Source organism: Rhodamnia argentea, chromosome 3 (genome assembly GCF_020921035.1).
Source record: "Rhodamnia argentea isolate NSW1041297 chromosome 3, ASM2092103v1, whole genome shotgun sequence".
Classification (NCBI taxonomy): Eukaryota; Viridiplantae; Streptophyta; class Magnoliopsida; order Myrtales; family Myrtaceae; genus Rhodamnia; species Rhodamnia argentea.
Window position 1 is genome coordinate 29,732,604 of NC_063152.1, and position 21,760 is coordinate 29,754,363.

Below are 21,760 nucleotides of genomic sequence, written 5' to 3' on the forward strand. Positions count from 1 at the left end.
CAAGGGCGGTGTCACTTTTCCTCTTCTTATTTGGCGAAAATGGCGAAAATATTTACTAGCTAGAAACATAGATCAAGTCGAAGATTTTCACAGGATAAGTCAAAGTCCAACGGTCATTACCGCAACGACATATGAGAATCGGGTCGAGGAAAGAATTCCCGGTGAAGAAAGAAATGAGAGAAAGCAGTGTATCGGGCTTAAAGTACCAGCATATTCCTTCCATTGTGCTTCTTTTAATAATATCTTCTGTAAACTAAACAGTAAAAAAAGTGCAGAATATTCTCGTCGTTGGGATCCTATTTAAGGGTAAGCTGTTCCAGATTCCTTTTAGGTTCCAGGTGTAACGGGTTTCCCACTTCGTACACGTCATCGAGCATGTTGAATAGGAGATTATTGGCTGATTATGGCAGTAATCAAGAAAAGGAGAAGTTACTGTAGTAATGAGAAAAAAGGGGCAAATTTTATAATGAAGGATACTGAATGGCTGGGGTTGATACAGATTTATACTCTGTGAATATTGCCATTGATTCTATTCATCGTATTATTCATTGAACGAGTCCCTCTGACATCCCTAGATCCGCACGAGAGATGCGACTTTTGATCCTTTCATGGCCGACCAACAAATCGCAAACCCCAAAACTACAAAATATCCTGAAAACGTCGGCAAGAGAAAGTTAAATGGTGAATCAGTTGAGAAATCGAGCTTTGGCAGCTGGAAAGCGAAGAGAGACAATAGTCCCAAGAACCGAAGAGCATAGAAAGAGAGCAGCTTCGTTGTCGACCGCGAGCTTTCCGTCCTGAAAAGGGCCAGCACGCGCTCTTATCCTAAGCGAACCAAAACCAAGAAAAATATCTTGAATTTCTCTATTTTCATGGCAATAACAAATCCCTCAATTTCTTTCGTCCACAAGAACCGAAATCTAAGGGAAGAAAGGAGGAGAAGGACCCAACCCAAGGGAAGGAGGCTCCTTTCTGTGACGTTTGCATGGACCTCGACGAAGCAAAGCCACCCGTTGTTGATCACACACAGGAGATATGGTTGAGCATATCCTATGAATTGTTCCAAACAACGTGGACTGTAACAGCGCACCCCACGTAAAATTTGAAGGAAAAGGTGCTATGAGTTGACAAGAAATTGGAGGTGTAGGAATCGGGGTACATTGCCGATAAATCGGTCTAAAGACATTTGTACAAAGCACATGTCGACAACGCAGGAGTCGAAGTTTCGATGATTCACTTCGGGCGCGGGACGCTACTATACGATCATACCCGGCAATAGTCATCCGAAAATGACATGGAGCCTACTTTTCCCATCATCATCTCTTAAGTTGAGAGAAAATATTTTTTTTTCACTTCATCCCAGGAAATACCCTCGAATTTTACATCTCGAATTCAGATGAAACAGGTTTAAGGACTTATTTAGGTCCAAAAGGAAAAGGTACTACGAGTTGACACGAAATTGGAGTAAGAATCTATTGCAAGAACGTAGCCGACGAAGAATGAATAAGAAAAGCAAAAGGACGCGGGTATTACTAATAAGTTGCCGTATTTAAAATGAAGAATAAAATAGCAGTGAGTAGGCGTAGCTCTAAGTAAAATTATGACTTCATGAAGATTGCTTCATGCGAGATTATGCATGCGGGCAAGCAATCCATGGAGTAACCAACCATTCCAAGCAAGTCTATCAAAGTTTGGACATTCTTCAAATTTCAAATAACAAGCAGGTTGCTCGCCCCATCACTTCACCGCAAGTGCGGTGTCAAGATACGTTAAGTAATTTTCTTATCGACAGACATGCAGAATGAATCCTAGAGCTGAAGGGTTCAGGAAAAAAAGATATTGCTTCCCAGGTCAATTGGGATGATATCATGCGCTTTTTAATACTACTTTTATAGGGATAAGCACGTTAGAAGTTTGAAAACTTGTCACGAAAGTGCAATTGAATTCTAAAACTTAAAAAAAAATACAACTAAGTTCTAAAACTCATCAAATTGGTGAAGTCAAGTCCTTCCGTTGATTATACTTTTGTGACAAGTTTTAGCACTCAATTACACTTTCGTGACAGAATTTATAACTTCTCCGGTGCACTTATCCCACTTTCATGACTGAAAAAGCTATTTCTACCTTTGACTCTCTTAGTTGAATCAAACACAACATACCCTTAGCACGAGGTTATTCTAAGATATGATTAGGTTAATAGGTTCCAAGAGTCTGAACAGTTCGTGTAAGTTTTGGAGATTTAAACACTGTTTTCGGATACCCGGGAGAGGTAGCTAGACAAAACCGTTGACTAGTTAAGAACCTTACTAGAAGTCTTTGCACTCGTATCATCAAAAATGAGGAAAAATCCAAAAAAGGGGTCGAAATCCTCATGTTTTCTCAAATAAGGGTCCCAAGTGAATCTTGTTTCAAAAAAGGGCCCGAAGTCCTCATGTTTTCTCAAATAAGAAGCTCAAGTGAACACTGTTTTATATAAGAGCTTGAAATGTCAATAAAATCTCAAAAAAGGGCTTGATTTAAGGGCATTTTAGTCTTTTTACTTATTTAATTTTTTTTATTATACTTTTTGTTATCTATTTTCTAAAAAAAAAAAAAAAAGTGGACGTTCACATGCGAGAGGGGCAGCCCTATCGCCCCACCGCCGGACATCGAGAGCAGCAAAGGTTGGCGGGGTCGCCGACGACCCAATTGACCAAAGGCGAGGGCCTCTGGCCCTCTCCCGGATCTAGGTGAAGGCCGGTGGTCCTTGCCCGGATCGGGGACCGCCGACCGTCGCCCCGTCGCCGGTGGAGGCCCGCCCGGTCAAGGCGACCCCAACCCGGGTCCGGGTGGCGGCCATCGACCCTCGATCTAGGCGGGGACCGCCAGCCCTCACCCAGATTCGAGAGAGGGCCAAAGGCCCTTGCCTCTGACCGGCGGGATCGTCGAGGACGTCGGCGACCTCGCCGAGCCCGCCGACCCCCCACCAGCGGTGGGCCAACGGCCACAGGCGAGAGAGCCGCCCCTCCCGCCTGTGTGTGGCTTTTTTTTTTTTAATCGGGAGAAAGAAAAAAATGAATAAAAAAATTAAAATGTGAAATGACGAAAACGCCCTTCGAGTCGGACTTTTTTTTGAAAAATTATGATCACTTCGAGCCCTTAATTGAAACATACTATATCACTTGGGGCCCTTATTTGAAACATAATTCACTTTGGATCCTTATTTGAAAAAATAAAAGGACTTCATGCCTTTTTTTTTGGATTTTTCCCGCAAAAATGAGTTTCGGAAGGGTACAAAACACCGAAGCGGATCAAACCAAGTGACGCGGATCTCAAAGCTGAGCTGACTAGGATTTGAATTTCTTGCGCTTTTTCACTTGAATGCCCTAGAGCCCACCATCGTCGTCTCCTTGAAAGGCCGAACACGCTTTCCTTGAAAGGCCAAACACGCTTTCCTTCTATAAGTAGAGGCACATGCTCCATCCATTTCTACATTTCCCCACCCTCCACAAATCTTGAACCAAAATGGCTCTCACGCTACGTTCTTCCACGTCTTTCATCAATCTAAAAGATAACAAATCTTTCAAAACGCCCGATGATATTTCGGGCATGGTTAGCTTCACCCAGAAAAAAATAAAGCCCTCACGACGCCCTCGAGTGAAAAATTCAATGCTCGAGGCAGTGGAGGGAGGCATAATTGCAGAGGCGAGGAGAAATGATAGATCGGAAAAGCTTCATGCTTCGTCAGTTTCTCATCGCCCAAATGGCAAGAAGGTTCCGGTGTATGTAATGTTGCCTCTCGACACAGTGACGCTCGGAGGGAGTTTGAACAAGCCGCGGGCTATGAATGCGAGCTTGATGGCTTTAAAGAGCGCGGGAGTTGAAGGGGTGATGGCGGACGCTTGGTGGGGATTGGTGGAGAAAGATGGACCGATGAAGTATAACTGGGAAGGGTATGCCGAACTCGTGCAGATGGTGGCAAGACATGGTTTGAAGCTTCAAGTAGTCATGTCCTTTCATCAGTGCGGAGGCAACGTCGGTGATTCTTGCAGGTAAGGGTTAAATTCGAAGCATCTTTCCTAGTTCATTTATTTACCAGTTTAAGTCGAGAATCGAAATCCTAATCGCTTCTTACTTATCTTCATCACGAAGATAGATCACCTTGGCTGAATTAGTATTAGAGTCATCAGAATCTTCTTGTTGTCAGGTAGGCTCGCTAAGCTGAGCTAGTGTCTCAAACAGAAAAATCTGCAATTACCCAATTCATGCATTTTCTAATTCCTTATTCGGGAACTTCAGATCAATACGGTCTTAAATTACGGATAACTTTTCCCTTTGCTGACTGTGCCATGTACGAAGGTTGTAAAAACTTTTTTGTTCGTTGATTCTAGCATTCCTCTACCTCCATGGGTACTCGAAGAAATCAGTAAGAATCCTGACCTGGTCTATACAGACAGATCTGGCAGAAGAAATCCCGAGTACATCTCCTTGGGTTGTGATTCCCTGCCAGTGCTGAAAGGAAGAACACCCGTTCAAGTCTACGCAGATTATATGCGAAGCTTCCGGGACAGGTTCAGTGGTCTCCTGGGCAGTGTTATCGTGGTAAGCATCAATCACATCCAATGATTGCTTAATTTACTAGCTAAATGTGATATTTAATTCAATCCTTATAAGCAGCCAGCAAAGTACACATTTTAGGAGTAATAGCAGATCTAACGAAGATATTTTCGGACACATAATATCGCATGATTTCTCAAATTGAAAACATTGTAGCAGCATCTTCATATTTGTTTCCCCTGAATATGTATTTACCTTTCAAAACATTCCCATCCTAAAGCCAAAGCTTAATCATGAACCAGGCTTTTTGCCTTAGAATTAGCAATCAAACTATATAGGAATTCGAAGTTCTGTGAGCCACTTGGACACAGTTGAATGGATCCTACATGAGCAATCAAGCAGAAAAGGTGCATCTGAGTAATTAGTGAAGGTATAAGAAATGAACAAAAGATAAAAATCGAATCATGAAGAGATAGCATCAAAATATCACAAGTGTGCTATTATCCAAGTGGTGGACCACTGACATCTAAAAACATGTCTGAAATATCCTCAGCTGACTACATAGTAGTAAGTGCTAACATTTTCCTACCAGGAGTATATAACTGTTTTTCTTGAAGCATACGTATTCATCTCTGTTTTCACTGCAGGAAATTCAAGTTGGAATGGGTCCTTGCGGAGAATTGAGATATCCATCTTATCCTGAAAGTAATGGAACGTGGAGGTTTCCTGGAATTGGAGAATTCCAGTGCTATGACAAGGTAAATGTTCGGACAAGTTATTCTCAATCTACACTGACCCCACTGTTTCTGGAAAAGCCCAATGATTAAATTAGAACAATGAGCACTTCTTGCTCAAAATCAACTAGTAACAGATAAACCATAAAATACTGTACCGATAAATTAGTCGATGATTAAATCAATAAGCATGAACAGTAACTTCTATCACTGAATTCCGGTAAATCTCACTGTCAACACTGATCTTTGTCTTAATGCAGTACATGAGAGCTTCACTGCAAGCATCAGCAGAGGCACTAGGGCACATGAACTGGGGAGAGAATGGGCCCCATGACTCTGGACAATACAATCAGTTTCCCGAAGAAACTGGGTTCTTTAGACGGGAAGGGACATGGAACACTGAGTACGGACAGTTCTTCCTAGAATGGTACTCTGAAAAGCTATTAGAGCACGGTGACAGAATCCTAGCAGCTGCAAAAGGAGTCTTCCAAGGAACCCAAGCAATACTCTCAGGAAAAGTGGCTGGTATTCACTGGCATTACAGAACAAGATCCCATGCAGCAGAATTGACAGCAGGATACTATAACACCAGAAATCATGATGGGTATCTCCCAGTTGCACAAATGATGGGAAAACATGGAGTTGTGCTGAACTTCACGTGCATGGAAATGAGAGATGGCGAACAGCCTGAGCACTCAAGTTGCTCTCCAGAAGGGTTAGTTCGACAGGTAAAGGTGGCAGCTAAAACTGCAGGAGTAGACCTTGCTGGGGAGAATGCACTGGAGAGATATGATGCAGGTGCATATGCACAAGTTCTCTCAACAAGTAGGTCAGATTCTGGCAGCTCATTGAGTGCTTTCACATATTTGAGATTGAATAAGATGTTGTTTGAAGAGAACAACTGGCGAAACTTAGTCGGGTTTGTGAAAAGCATGTCCGAAGGTGGTCGGAACAACAGACTATCCGAGTCCGACTTGGGCAGGACTGACCTTTACGTTGGTTTGATCAAAGAGAAAAGTGCCACCAAAATCAAGCAGGCTGCTCTTGTGTAGAAAAAAATTAATGGGCACGTTGATGTATGATTATGCAGCATACTGGGGAGAAGAATATACTACTCTAGCGCATATAAAACAAATTTTCTGGCATGGCATGCCAAGTATTTAGAAACGAAAGTTCGACAGATGTATGGGTCAGTCAATGTAATTTTTCAAGATTATTTCCATATACAGGAAGAGGGGTAGACCCAATATCTGGGTTTACTATAGTCCGTCTTTTTCTCTCAAATTTTGTTTGCTCTTTGGCTGACAGAATCTGAACTATAATAGCAACTTCTGTATGCAAGACCGATTTGTGTTCCATAATTTCCTTCTTCAGTTTGTCTCTCCCGCAAAAAACTCAGCAGAGGAAAAATTTGTGAGCGTTTCTTCTCTTGTTGCCTTTTTTGAAGGGTTGTAGGGCTGGCTGCTACTTCTTTTTCATCCATTTCAAAAAGATGACACGTACCATGTCAATATATTAAACTGAAAATCCAGAACTCTAACTTTCCTGGCCATTAAATTATCCACAAGATCTGCAGTGTGTAAAGAAATTATTAATAAAATGAATACAAAGACATTTGCATAAGGGCTTCAAAGTTCTGACCTACTATTGATATCACACCTTGAAGGCTATAATGTCTACAATATGGATGAATTGCACATCACTACAAAGAGTACTCTACTCTATGCTAATCAGCCTAACCCCACTTATCAAATGTCCACATGCTTTTCGAGGTTAATGTATAACGTGAATGACAGAGGCGGTCATTGCACTTCTGATATATAGGTTTTATCTATTTTTCAAAATAGGAAAAAAAACAAGATGTGCAGGCCAACTTTTGAGCAGCGAAACTCTCTTCCGCATACCGGTAGCAAAAGTAACTGACTAATTGCTGATAGTGACATAAGATTGAGAAGACATAGCATGGGGAAAAAGTCCTTCAACTTGGAAATTACAAGGATGCAAAGCTTATAGCCTAGAAATGAACTATTTAGAGCATTTTGGATACGCTATTTCTTAGCACTGCAGTATCGATTCTCCAGTTTAAGAGAGGAGGATACAGAGACATGAAAAAGGATGTTCCAATCTGATAATAAGCAGGGAATGGCAGCACTATTAGGATATGAAAAGGGAGTAATGCAGCCTCGGTTAGAAGCTTGTGTACATTTCCATAACTTTTGACAGTAGATGGGAGGAAAAGAAGCATGAAATCAAATTACGCGAATTGATCGTGTTTTCAGATGGTAAGCGTTCAAGTAGAGTAGACACGAAACTCTGTTACCGCACCTTTTTATCACAAGACTACCTTAAATTCACCGAAAATCGGAAACCACATTTCACATTCCTTTCATAGTCACCAAATCCGAGCGGGCAAATCAGAAAACACATTTTTCGCCACCATCAATGCTAAAATCTAAAGCAACTACCGACCCGAAAAAAACAGCACACGCCAAGGTCTGAACTGAACCTGAGTATCAAACAAGACGTACTTTCACGTGTGAGACGCGGAATCTGCGCCGCCGTCGCTGTTCCTTCGAAGACCATCGATCAGATCGCCGAGCTCCTTGCGAGCCGATTCCCTCCCAAACATGAACCCGTACCTAGACCAAGAGGTTCCGACTAGGACATCACTTCGAGCTCCGATCGAGGAGCTTAGTCCAAATACGGTAAAGACAGGGAGCGAACGTTACCAGAAGGAAATGGCAGAGAAGACTCCCGCGGCGGCGACGGTGTGGAGGAGCGTGAAGGTCTTCTTCATCAGAGAAGAGATTGGGGCTCTTCAAAGAGCCTGCGAACGAGAGGTCGGGGGGGACAAAGCGAGTGAAATCGGCGAGGCTTTTGCAGGGTTTAAAGGCAAATCGAAGGTTTAGGGTGCAGTTGGCAGCTGCATTCGCCTCGCTCTCTCCAGCTTGTGGAAGTAATCCATGTCCAGGAGTTCCCTCCCCCGCCCCAAAAAACAAATAAGAGACAGAGAAGTCCCAGGAAACCTGACGAGAAAAAGAAGCCTGGATGAACTGGGCCCAGGGCCCAGAATGACTGTTTAAGCCCAGTCTTCAACAAGCATCTTCTTAACTTATTATCTCTTAATTTTGGCTCAACAGACATTGTGATCCCTAAACTTTACAATTAATTCAGTGTGACCTGAACTTTAGCTCAATGTGTAATATCATTTCTGAACTTTTAATTTTTTTATTATGTTTAATACGTGTTCAATTAATTTCTAAACTATATGACAACGTTCAATATTTTTTATTTATTTATTCAAGTTCAAGAATGCTATTCAACATTTTCCTATTAAGTCAAAAAGGAGGGATGGTGATTAGAAAGACTTCGTTGTAGCTCTGTAGAAGATTTTTAAAACTTAATTACAGTAATTAAAAAGGTACATATCCTCTTGAGTTGAGTTGCTGATCCGACATCTGTAAGTGTACAAACTCCATCTCAGCGTTGGAAGTCAAAAGAGGAGGAGAAAAGGCTGATTTACAAAGCAATGCGAACAACATTCCTCAAATTCTCAACGACCACAAGAAAGAAGATGGAAAGAATAAAAATTAATACCCTGAAGTTCCCCCTCACAAACTCCGTAATGACTCCTACATTTACATAAAATGAACAGATTCCGTCACGCATCCACATAGCCTCTCTCTTCGTCTCGCAATAGTTCCGTTCTCTGTGATTCTAAAGATACTTTATTTACTTGTAACGATCTTGACGCGAAACAAACACAACTCCTGGGATTATATTGATTCATGTTACTTCCTGCTTTGACCGACTTTCCTAGTACCAGATGATTCGGCATTCCCAGTGGCAGAAGTTGCTGTCTCTCCTGATTGCTCTATTGCCTGCTTTAAGGTCGAGACCACCTCGCTCATCGTGGGTCTGTCTTTTGCATTCTTACACAAGCAACTCTCCGCCAACTTCATGACTGTCCTAGCTGCAGCGAAGGAGTACTGGTTGCGTAGCCGCGGGTCCATTATCATTATAGACATCCTGCTGTCAGCAGGGTAATCTTTCACCCAGTCCAGGAGCTTCTGCTCCTTCGGTGGGCGGCTCCTTTCCACCGCCCGCCTCCCTGTGAGGATCTCGTAGAGCACCACCCCAAACGTCCATATGTCGCTCTGGATTGTGAGGTGGCCTGTCTCGACGTATTCCGGTGCAGCATAACCGTATGTTCCCACCACCTGATTATTGTTATCACAAGAAGGGAAAATGCCGTCAAGTCTATGACAATGACGATTCTCAGTTTTTTACTGATTATTAATCATGCTTCACATTGATGCCTAAAGAACAGAAAAATGTGTCTTAAACACAGGTTTGAGTCAATAACTCTTACCGCTGTAGTCACATGAGTGCGGTCATCTTCCGGCCCTTCTCTTGCCATCCCGAAATCAGATAGCTTTGGCCTAAAGTTGTCGTCCAAAAGGACATTGGATGATTTAAAATCTCGGTAAATCACCTGCACAATCAGTCAAGGGAATTGCTTCAGCGATATGTAGACATGACAGTTGACTCCAGCTTAATAACACCTAACAAAGCTGTATCAGAGGACAAGTTACAAGACGGATAGGAAAATTCCTATCCATTTAGTACATTACCATTCTCACGTGCCTTAAGAACCTACCGAAAATGCTCATCAGATCATACCATCACATACATAGACGAAGTTAGAGCATCATTTATTCAGACACCAAAAAGACACCCTAATTGAACCAGATACGATCATGTTGTCAACTAACTTGATTGTGTTGGCCATAAGTTGTACCTTGGGTTCCATGACCTCATGCAGATAAGCCAGTCCCTCGGCTGCCCCAAGAATGATCTCTAATCTAGTTTTCCATGGCAAAGTAGGCAAAGCCCTGTTGAAGAGGTGGTCGTCCAAGCTCCGGTTCGACATGAACTCATAAACCAACAGGAGCTGCACGCCCCTTTCATTTTCCACGGAGCAGTATCCTAAAAGCTTCACGAGGTTCGGGTGATTCACGACGCTAAGACACTGAACTTCCATAAGCCATTCTTTACGACCCTGCACATTGAAAGAAAACACCCATTAGAAAATGAAATCGATCCGCAGGTCTGGATGGTAGACAGTAGATACAGCTAAATTGAGAAAATGAAATTGTGCCGATGCTATTTATCCATCGAATTCAACCTTAGGAAACCAAAAATAGTGCCTTAGAAAGAGGTAATATTGCCAAGCAGGAGCCACCATAATCTCCTGAATTTAATGCCCAAAATGATGCCGGCAACCGGATGTGAAGGCTGATGATCCTCTCAAGTGCAAAATGTTGTACTGATTTTCACATCCTCACTCATTTTTCAGAATTTTTCCTAATTATTCCTAAGAATAGCCACTCGCGCCAGCTTTCATCATCTGTGTTCATTTGCAGTAATATTAGGAAAATTCTCACACTAGGCATCAAATCGGACATCGACTTGATTAAATCTGAATTCATTGCCGTTAGCCATATCAAATCATGAACTCCGAATCAATAACTAAGACAAGTAGATGAGACTATGCATTATCGAAATGCCATCAGCCAAAAAAAATTATCAAACTGCATCTTCACGAAGTGAAACGCCTATTCAATATCCTCCATCTACTACAATTTTGTCTTTGTCTGTCAATCCATATCCCCCATCTACTGCAAACAATATCATAGTTTAGGAGACTAAATGACTTATTAAATCAAACTGTAGATTACAGAACCAATGCAATGACAAGCAACATCACAGAAAGGCCCGACTTCCTAAAGAAGGCCAATGATACAAAGATGTGAGAAAATCTACAAGAATTCAACACTGATAAAAATGATTGAACTACAAAAGCCCTCATCACCTGCAATCCATTCTGATTAAGCTTTTTGATGGCAACCACGAGAGGGCGACCTTTACCATTGGGAGGGCTAACAGTGCCCTTATAGACGCTCCCGAAACCGCCTTCACCGATCTTCAACATCCTGCTAAATCCATTTGTGGCTTGCCTCAGCTCTTCGTAGGCGAAAACTCTCAAAGCGTGTTGCTTTTCTTTGTACAATTCAGTTATGCTTCTTCTAGGGGATGGCAATGAGCTCAATGACTTCGTCGTCCGATTCGCTGCCGAATTGCCGGGTTCTCGCTCGGTTCCGCACTCCGGGGCGGATACAGCTTTGTCCTTGCACTTGGATTTGTTCTTGAAGTAAAAGCACTTCATCTTTTTTCCTTTATGAAAATCCTAGGAACAGAACCCAAGTTCAACCTTTTTGGGAAGATCAAGCTGTCTACGACAGAGAGGATGCAAATGCTTTGCCAGGTAGAGATCTTTTGCAGCGAAAAAGAGGAGTATATAAGCGAGATAAAAAAGCAATAAAACCCAAGTTGATGAATCCGCGGAAGTGCCTGAAAGGGAACAAGCAATGATAGTAAGTCAGCTCAAAAAACAAAACTTGGATGGAGAATTCAGCTCAGGAAATTGAGCAGAAGAAGATTGAAATTTCAGAGAGGCGAGAGGGGCGAGGTGTGAAAGCCGTGTCATCGAAGAGAGAGCGTGGAATTTGAACCCCAAGAGTGGAGAAAAGCAGGAGAGAGAGAGAGAGAGAGAGAGAGAGAGAGAGAGAGAGAGAGAGAACCAGCAAAACAAAACCCAGATGAGAAAATGAAAAAGGAAAAACGAGTTCGTCTTGCGAAAAGCTCATCAATCCATTCAAGTTCAACAACCATCCATGGATGAGGGAGAGAGAGAGAGAGAGAGAGAGAGAGAGAGATTGACCTGATGTTCAACGATATCGAAGACCGAGAAGACCAAGATGACCTTTCATATCTGTTCCTTCTCCATCGATCGTCCTGCCCTCTGTGTTCACCCATCTAAGCGCGTAGGGCTTCGCTCGGTGAGGTGCCGTGAGCCTTTGAATCTTGACTTTGGACAAAGAGTCGTGATCGCCTCCTCTGGACAGTGGGCACCCGGCGAGAACGGGCACTTCGGTCTTGCATTTTTGAAACGGTGGCACGAAACCTTAAAGCCCCAAACGACAAGAAGGGCGGGCCCGACAAGAATTGTGCAAAAGAACGTGGTGCTGTTTTTGAGTGCATCCGCTGTCCATTACCCAAGAAAAAGTGGGGCCCACTGTCGTACGAATTGAGGGATTTTTCACATTTGGGGAGTGAAATTTTGTTTATAACGAGATCATACGGTATGAATTTTGTATTTGGGGACTAAGATTTTGTTATACAAGACCACATGGTATTAGTAAGGTTCCATGCACAACATGAAACAAGAGGCAGAGGTCACCAGGATCATGTGTAATAATATTAGATTCTACATGTGCAATGCTCGTCAACTTGTCCACCAAGAGCACTTTTTGTGGTTCACCCAAAAAATGAAAAAAAAAGAAAAATCGATAGCGAATCACTTGACTCAATGGATGGAGGGCCCTCCAACTCGAGTCTGAAATCAATGTGGACTCGGCATATGGCACTATACTTTCAAAAGGTCAAATTATTGAATATTCTCCAATATATTCTGAGTCAACTAATAAGATGAGATAAATCATATTATCGAACGAGACCAACCAAACCCGACTATTGCCCGAGGTTGTCCTGAAATACTTTGAAATATAATCAAGTAGAATTTGGTTCACGGAAGCAAATTTGACTCCGATCGGAGCCACAACATGTTCGCTTCAAATGCAATTTCTCGATTAATTTGCAATCTCCCTATTGATTTCAACTATTCTGATGGTTGGGAGAATCACCCTTTTAGGTAAGAAGTTAGGTGGCTATTGATTGCTCAGCAATTAGTGAAATCATCACCATTCAAAATGCTTCGCGTACATACTTACGATGCCTAATGTTTCGATTTGAGCACCGGGTCTAATCACAATGCCCTTTCCTGGACGGGGTGGCAGGAGGAGCCCCTTTGAAATGTTTATCGACCGACCTTCTATGGAGCTGGATAATTTGCGAGTCAGTCTGCGCATGGATTACCTTTCCCTTTCCCGGGAACATGGCTAATTTGACAACTGCTATATGGTGTCCAATCATTTTCTTTTTCTCCGAAGAAATCAAACGTGTGGACTAAGGTTATAAATGCACATGTTATGGTTTTTCCATGTAGGTTGTTGATATGGTTTCAGTCGAGTGGACTTTGGTGGACCAAAGCTTCTGACCAAACCATAACCTTAGAAACCCACGTCGGAAATTTGCGAACTAGACCCCGTCATCCAAATACTCTTAAATTCAATACGTGACCGTTTGTTTCAAAAGTTTATACCATGTTAAGCAAGCCCGCAATCCATATGAACATATTTCTTGAGAGAGGATATCCCAAAAAAGATTCTTAAACTTATTTATAATTGTGCCAATTCAATCTATTTTGCCGATCGGATCTGGCGTGTTTAATTTTTTAATAATATTAAATATATATTTTCATTTTTTGAGTTTTTTTTTTTCAAAACCTACTACTACTATGGCCAGCTCGCCGGTGGCCAGGCCATAGTGGCCGCAAGTGAGGCCCCCTTGCTAGGTGCCGGCTATTGGCTAGGCCATGGTTTCCTTCGCCCGTAGTTGGCCGGACCATGGCCGCCTTCGGCCGTGGCCAACGGGGCCAAAGCCGGGCCGGCCTCACCCGGATCTAGATGAGGAGACCTCGCTCGGGGGCGCGCCTCACGAAACCCAGGCTGGGCGAGGCCGGCCTTGCCATGGCTTTGCCCTTTGTTGACTAGGCCATGGCCGCATTCGCACGTGGTCGGCAAGGTGCTAGATTTGGACGAGGCGGCCCGGCCGCGCCTCATGAAACTCGGCTTGGGCGAGGCTGGTTAGGAGCCTCGAAGCCCTCACCCACGGTCGGCAAGCTCAGACGACTCTCATCGGAGATCGCCAGCCACAATATCAGTAGATTTTGAAAAAAAAAAGGAACAAAATTTAAAAAAATTAAAAATTGTCAATGTTGGCGCCGATCGGTAAAGTGGACTGAATTAACATAATTGCAAAATGCTTAAGTTTCAACCGACAAAAAAAAATAATTAGAACTGAATTTACATAATTGTAATGGTTTAGAATTGTTTCGGTAATCACATGGCGAGCAGACAACAACAAAAAAACAAATAATAATAACGAGTCACTGGCGGAATGATTATGCAAAGGTGTGCCGACATTCGAGCCATTGATCTCCCGCTCGGATGCCGGTTTATCCTGGGATCTCGGCCTCTGGTGTCCAAAGGCAGCAAAGTCAGTACCGCCGGAGCAGCTTCAAATGTCGTCGGAGTCAAAGTCAACATCTCAGTCCAAGGGCAACCTCAGAACGTCACTTCGACATTACGTTTTCTTGATCACCAGCTTCTGTTTAGCACGTCAAGAAGATTTTCTGCGTCTTCCTGATAAGGACGTAACTCGGTTTCACAGACTATAATATGGCAACCACTGGAAAAAAAAAGTAAAAAAAAGCCAACATCAGTAGGTCCAAGGGTCCAGACCAAACCAGAACTGGTCAAAGGAACGAGCCACGGAGGCCCAGTTTTTCATCCAACGACCAATAAATTACATACACGTGTCAGCTGCCTTGGTCCTTTCTAGAAACCTCACCATGTCCAATTGCTTCGCCAAAAAAAAAAAAAAGGATTCAAAAAGTATTTTTCTAAAAATTATCTCTTATATTATTTATAAAATTGGATAAACAATCGATCGACATTAATGTAAACACAAAATTATCTCTCATATTACTTACATGTATATAAATTTCTATTTATAATTAAATTTTTTCTTATTGAATAATTATTTCAAATAATGCAAATGATTTTTTTTATATTATTTATTTTTTGCAAAATAAACCAAGCTTTAATCTCTTTTTTTTTTTTTTTTGGGTTGGAGGAGCTTTAATCTGACTAGTTGCCATGGAAAACTGGTCATGCCATCTTCGGTTCCTTTGCTTACCCTTCCACACTAGGAAAGCGACATGACTCAGGCTAAATTCCAACCAAAAGTCAATCCGATTTAGGTCGCCACGAGACTTGGGATTTGCGCATATCAATGAAAAAACAAATGAACAAGAAAACCCGACAAGGTAATGTGAACTCGAATTGGCGTGGGGGCGTCTTACTTTGAACGAATCGAAAAGGCAATTAAAAAAAAGAAGAAGGTTGACCAGCTCTGATGCCACGCTAACGTAACGCGACGCTGACTTGTCTCTCTTGCTGCGTTGGATCCTGTTTATCCTACTGCGGTGGGAAAATCACCAAAGAAATTACAAATCTGTTTACGGATGTTATTTCGCCAATTTGATCATAAATAAGTTAACAATCTGCTAATTTGATCATTCCGATCAATTTAATCGAAAATCGCTGACACGACCGGCGTTGACGCCCACGTGGACTTTGTTTTTTTTTTCCTTTTCTATTCTTTTTCTTCTTATTCCTCCGCCGAGCACCGAGTCTCAGCCTCGCCAGTCTTTACCTGTGGCCGATCACTAGCCAAAAAGAAAGAATTGAAAGAAAAGAAAAGAAAATGTAAAAAAAAAAAAAAAACTATAACTAATTCACAAAAAAAACAATTGAATTGTAAAAATTGTCTACTCTACATCGGTCGCGTCACGTAGGACGGCCGGCGTCCACGTTAACAATTTCTATCAACATTTGCTGGAACGACTAAATTGGTAGATTGTCAAAAAGTTCACGATTAAGTTGACTAAATTGAAAAGTTTAGAACCGAATTAATATCCTTACAATAGATTTATGACTTTTTTTTTGGCGTAATTTTTCCTATTTTGGTCGGATCCGGATCCCCTAACATTGCAAGGGGTGACATTGATCAAATCGGGCCGTCCAAATCAAAATGAACGGCCTGAATTGATTCATATCACCTCTTCAAAATTTTAAAAATTTCCCGCTCAAAATTTTTTCCCCCTTTTCAAGAGGTGACATGGATCAAATCAAGCCGTCCATTTTGATTTGGACAGCCCGATTTGATCAATGTCTCCTCTAACATTGAATTGGCAATGTTAGGGGATCCATTTCCATTTTGGTCTGCATGTCGACGCACTCCCATGAGAGCAACAAATTCAGTTCCACTGCCACATGAAGAAGGAATCGAATGTTACAGAAGGCAATACAGAATACCAACAAACATAGCTCGAGACTGCTCTTCTCGTGTCCTGATCTTGTAAGACTTCGAAGGAAAGGAGTCGCTTTTCCAAAAAGATCCGAAGTGCGTTTACATCAGGACGCACCGCTTCCGTTCCATGGTCAAATCACTGCGTCCCAACTTGGACTTCAACTCAAAACGGGGCATCGAGGAAATAATGGCCCCAATCAATCCTTAAGGATGATGCAAAGAGCGCATGATGGACGACTTTTAAGGCGAATTTCTCAGGGGACTGCCTGTTTCTAGTGTCAAGAACAGGGAGCATTCAACTCGCTCTTGCCAATTAAACTTCAGCACTAAGATAGGCCTGGTCCTTAGACTTGTCACCATCGGGTTCCTCGGTATAACTCGAAGCATTTGATTGCCAAAGGCTGCGTTCGGTAGTCAGCGTGAAATTCAAGATTTGACGAAATTAATTCTATCATGCGACACGTGTTGGCTCAGAAGACCATAATTAAGCTTAGCATCTAAACATAATTAAGTTTGACTAACTACAGGAATAGTGGATCCACACTACATGGAAGGGAAACAACAAAGAAATTCAGCTTTTACATCCCCCCTCCTCAACAAGGTCAATTCCACGATATGCACTGAGGATTCAGCCAAACGCGGGAAGGGAAAGGGAGAGACAATTCCTACCTTTGCAAAAAATGCGGTCCACGACTTCACACTGAGGACTAGCAATGCCATTATATACCAAATTAGAACAAGAATGTTGCTTGGTGATTCTTTTAAAAACCCTTTTAATTAATTTTCTTTTTATGCATAGGTGGCAGTTAGCGACACGAAACGAGAACATAGATCGGACTCGACACGAGTTTGCTGAGAGAGAGAAATTCAGCTTGACGCGACAGAGCACAACACGCCTTAACTCTAAATTAACATATCGACACGTTTTAATCCATTTTCTATAGGGAAACATTTCGTAATCACAGTTATGTAATAACATGAAATGGCATGAATAACCGACACGAATATGACAAGAAAACACGAACTGTCGAGCTTACTTTTGAGCTCGGAAGAAACACTATGGTGGGCAGCATTTTCAATTTGCTTTGTAACTGATCAATTTCGAAGTCCATGTCTCAGTGCAGTGTCCAGTTGTAATTACCAACTATTACCATGTGAATGAGATGTGTGCGTGTGTATATATGTGTGTGTGTGTTTATGACTGAGTACATCAATTGTTAAGTTACCTACGAATGAAATTTCGAGTGATCTGCACTTGTTTAGAGTGTGATCTTCGGACATACTTACTGTTTTGTCAAATTCTCAGTAGCCAAACTTCAGGTGTCTGAAATTTTGTGGGGTTATTAAACAGACATTTGGGTAGCTACATCACCGTCCGTCCCTGGAGTCCGAGTCCGAGGAAATATTAAGTGGTTGTCAAATGCCACGTCATTGTCCTACGTGGCACGCATCCAGTTCAGTGACAATCCTGCTGATTTTCTCGGTCTGAACGGAGAACTCACTGGGTTAGATTCTTCTAAATCCACGTGCTTTCCCTATGGGAAAGAAGGGCGGCAAGACAGTGAGAAGAAAGAGAATATGACCTGAACCTCAAGAGTTGCCGCCGCCTTCTCAATTCCAACATCAATGGTGTCTAGCGCGGTCCGGAATGTGATCATTGCGAGCGAGAACCATTTGGAGAAAAAATCGAATGTTCTTTGACCACTCAATGGCTTGATCAGTCTCGTCTGATTCCATCGTCCGCTTTCCACGATCTTTTAGCAGTTGATTAGTCATAGCTGCAAGAATTAACGTAATAGTTCTCATATGGACTTATATGACAACTTTGAATCCATTAAATACAACAGACGACAGAAGATGACTTGCAGTTTTGGAACGATTCTGGAGCGTCAATGCTCCGGGAGATTTAACGAAATTGGGAACATAAAAGTAGAACTTCCCTGACTAAAAGGGGGGTACTATGGAAAAAAATGCGAGTATCTGTTGTTCTTCGGATGACCTATACAGTTCGTACTTGGGCAAACCAACATTTTTTCGGCACATTGGTGGCTGCGGGTGTATAGAACGAAAACAGGAACATGATTGTGTAATAAGGGTAGGCTGCTTCAGATTGTGTAATGAGGAAAAAATTGATTAGTTACAATCAGGTTTGATGCACCTCTAGAAGACCAGACATCTAAAGCTTACAGGAACCCTTCCTCTAGGACCAGGACCTTCTTCGTTTTTCCTTTTTCCCCCCTTAAAATCCTGATTCGGGACTTGGTGATCATCACTCATCAGTGTCTAATTGCCAGGTTCCTCGAGTACTTGCTGACACTCAGATTACAAATTTGAGAAACTCGGCGTTCAAGTGGTTAGCGAAACATGTTCTGGTGACTGTTGTGCTAACAAAGACTACTTAGATTGGCAAAACAAAGTTGAATGAGCTGGTCAAGAATTTTGTCCCTGAATCAAAGGATGATCCTGCACGCTCGAAATGCCATCGCCAACTTTACAGGTTGAATGACTAGATGAAACAAAGTCCAAATAGGATAGAGCAAGAGCACAAGATCACATTGCATTTAACATTTGCCGAAGAGAACGTTTCGTTAGCCATCACACAGTACTCTTTTAGGGGATAGATCATCAAGATGGGAGGTGAATGCACAATGACAGCAGACTTTCCTAAAACGCTGCCCTAAACATTATCTGTCACGTTGAACTGGTGCGCTGACCTCCAAATTAATAAGTGTAATCGGTATTTGTACCTTTGCTGGTCACAGATAGACCCACATATGTCAAGAGGAACATGGTGAGACTTGTTATAAATAAGCAAAGCTGACCGTTGGGCGATTGAATACCAATGTAGCCAAGGTCGAAACTCAGTTTGGATTAATTCGTGAAGATTGGTTGGGTACCTGCATCAAAGAAGGTTTCAGCAGGTTACAGAAAACGGAGGTAAGAGCACATCACTTGTGATTTGTGAAGCAAGTACTACAAAATACGACGCACCAATGCAATGCTTCCAGTAATCCATACGTTGCCTGTTGCATAGTTACCATTAGCAACATCTTGGCATTAGTAGAAGGAAATACGCGAGGAGAGGAAATACTTTAAACTAGCAAAATGCACATTGGGAGAGCAACACTCCTATAGATTTGAATATTTCTGTGAACAGAAACTTTTCCATTAATAATAGCTATTGCTTCTTTAGAGCAACGTCAGAATTGAGCTGTTTTATCAGCAAACAAGGTGTAAAAATATTAGTAAATTGACCGTCATTTGCTGAAAAAGAGTGGCAGTAAGATGCGATTGTGACATCAGACTTTGGGACCTGAAACCCAACCGTTGACCGCTTTTCTTCTTCGGGCATCTTTCAGTGTCCGAATCATTCACGTCATCCTACTCCTTCACTTGCTTGTCGAACTCCTCGACAAGCCTGACCAGGCAAGAGGCAGCATCTTATTGATGGTGCAATGTTAGGGACTCCTAAGGCCCGCGAGTAAAACTGCATTTGAGTCTGTTAGCGTTGCACAACATCCAACGAAGCACGAGCCGTTAAGCAAGTATAGGGAAATCTTTTTGCTGATGATTCGATTCGAAACACTAGAGTTCCAAGTATTGATCCTAGAGAACATGAGCTCTCCTTCATACTAAATCACTGCCTTAACTATACTCATTTACTCCAGACATTTGCAGCATTCAGGATGCAACACTTTCCAGAGAGCGTCCAACACAAACCAGTATCGCCCCTTGATCAGCATTTGTCCACCAGATATATGCATTCTTTTCAACTTGACCGGTCCTGATATGAACAACGTCATCAGCTCAAGAGAAGAAGAGCTAACTGCAGTCGGACCGGTGATTCTATCGATACGGGTGTCACATCGGCCGCTCAAACTCGCTTGAGATGAACCCGCAAAGTACAGGTCTGTGGGGACCGCTGGAGATGAACCCACGGGCTGTAAAGAGGCTGTCTTACTGCTACGAAAAATTCGTTTGGGAAAACGGTTTAATTTTTCCCCTAAAGGGTGGGGTTTTTATTGGGGGAAATTTTTATCAGACCAAATCAAATCTTCATTGAAATAAATCAGGCTTCGAAGCTAAATCTTCACCAGGGCGGATCACTTGGAAATTAAACCAGCAGCGTAGAAGCACCCTGCATTTCCTGTTGGCCCTACCAAAATTAAGCTAGCCTTCGAAGGATATCTCTCTAGCAAAGATTGTATGCTACTTAGTAGGCTAGCTTAATATCGTTATTGATGCTAATAAGCGTTTTACCATATATCAAGGGCATGTAAATACTTTTGACAAGCTTTCTTGATAAGAAATTTTTGATTATATTTAAAGTGGATTCTGTAAATTTATCTTTTAGGAATAGAATAAGGTCTTCTTGCAAAGATAGATACATATCCTCTATTAATCCACCCTTAGTAGGAATAAGATTCGTTAGCTTGGCCATCTTTATGTTAAGCAATAGATAGCTCATAATCCGATAAGCGGACCCGGGCGCATCCAATCCGAACCCCGATTGCGGTGATCGGTACATCTTTTCTGTAGTCATTCATTCTATTGAACAGCCAATGAGTTCGTCTATCTCCAACTTCAGGTACACTCTATGTACAGTTTATCGATTATCACTGTCTATAAACTCTCTTCTCTCAATCACAGTCACAATTAATCATTCTACGATATTGGATGTAGAACGTATAAACCCGAAAGGATTTTTTTGCTTAATAACAGCTAATCGGTAACGAGATATACTACTAAAATCATCATCCACCAAATCTTTATAGATATAGTCACAAACCGATGATCTTTTGCTCCCTAGAGTCAAAAGCAAGGAAAAAGAGGAGTTGAGAGGGCGTTGTCAACCCGGGTTTTTTATGAAAAAAATTATCTGTCGACAATAGAATAAAAATGACAGATTGAGCGAGAGGTTGAGCGTTGAACCATTTCAAGGAGCTAGAATCCCAAAATGAACGGCGGCTCCTCCCCAAAGGTTTCGGATTGTAAAAAGGATAAAAATTTTCAATGCTTTAAGCACTCGCTAGCCCTTATTGACGATCGAGTTGGGAAGAGAGTGGCAGGTGAGCATGCCCGCCCTTCCGGTACTTGACCGAACAAGGTAAACTCCGCAACTCACGGTAGATTGAATGTCCCACACATCTATCCAGAAGCAAGTGTAGTTCACCGGCTCTTACCTCGGGGTATATACTATCTTAATCCTTCTTGGGTGTCGAAATAGCTGGTCTTAATAGAAAGTACTCTGCACTGGGTGTTGGCGCCTTCCTTCTTCGAACCTTTTGGTATGTATTGCCCCATAACTATAGATCGGATCCACTAGACGAGAAAGTAAATTCCACACTGCTGTTGAGTCGTCGGACTTATCC

The 21,760-nt window shown here is 42.2% G+C and overlaps 3 protein-coding genes across 9 annotated transcripts; 1 reads left to right on the plus strand and 2 right to left on the minus strand.

Moving 5' to 3' along the window:
- Positions 1–3,444: 3,444 nt before the first annotated feature.
- LOC115743206 (beta-amylase 3, chloroplastic) lies at positions 3,445–6,554 on the plus strand. The gene is made up of 4 exons (XM_030677916.2): positions 3,445–4,031; positions 4,371–4,581; positions 5,184–5,294; positions 5,531–6,554. The coding sequence occupies exons 1-4, from the start codon at positions 3,505–3,507 to the stop codon at positions 6,320–6,322; spliced, it is 1,641 nt and encodes a 546-aa protein (XP_030533776.1). The 5' UTR covers positions 3,445–3,504; the 3' UTR covers positions 6,323–6,554.
- On the minus strand, positions 4,857–8,239 carry LOC115743212. Of its 5 annotated transcripts, none has more exons than XM_030677925.2 (3): positions 8,000–8,239; positions 7,799–7,909; positions 4,857–4,918 (listed from the first exon to the last, which is right to left on the minus strand). In XM_030677925.2, exons 1-2 carry the CDS (start codon positions 8,065–8,067, stop codon positions 7,801–7,803), a joined length of 177 nt encoding a protein of 58 aa, XP_030533785.1. In that variant the 5' UTR covers positions 8,068–8,239; the 3' UTR covers positions 4,857–4,918; positions 7,799–7,800. The 5 variants fall into 5 exon arrangements, with proteins under 5 accessions (XP_030533785.1, XP_030533787.1, XP_030533789.1 ...); XM_030677927.2 differs by having other exon boundaries at positions 4,859–4,918; positions 7,777–7,909; XM_030677929.2 differs by lacking the exon at positions 4,857–4,918 and adding an exon at positions 5,221–5,342.
- A 531-nt stretch (positions 8,240–8,770) lies between these two features.
- LOC115743207 (probable serine/threonine-protein kinase PBL19) lies at positions 8,771–12,284 on the minus strand. 3 transcript variants are annotated; one of them, XM_048275883.1, is made up of 5 exons: positions 12,097–12,284; positions 11,146–11,684; positions 10,072–10,332; positions 9,643–9,765; positions 8,771–9,490 (listed from the first exon to the last, which is right to left on the minus strand). In XM_048275883.1, exons 2-5 carry the CDS (start codon positions 11,497–11,499, stop codon positions 9,062–9,064), a joined length of 1,167 nt encoding a protein of 388 aa, XP_048131840.1. In that variant the 5' UTR covers positions 11,500–11,684; positions 12,097–12,284; the 3' UTR covers positions 8,771–9,061. The 3 variants fall into 3 exon arrangements, with proteins under 3 accessions (XP_048131840.1, XP_048131841.1, XP_030533780.1); XM_048275884.1 differs by having other exon boundaries at positions 12,055–12,284; XM_030677920.2 differs by lacking the exon at positions 12,097–12,284 and having other exon boundaries at positions 11,146–12,039.
- Between the last annotated feature and the right edge of the window lie 9,476 nt (positions 12,285–21,760).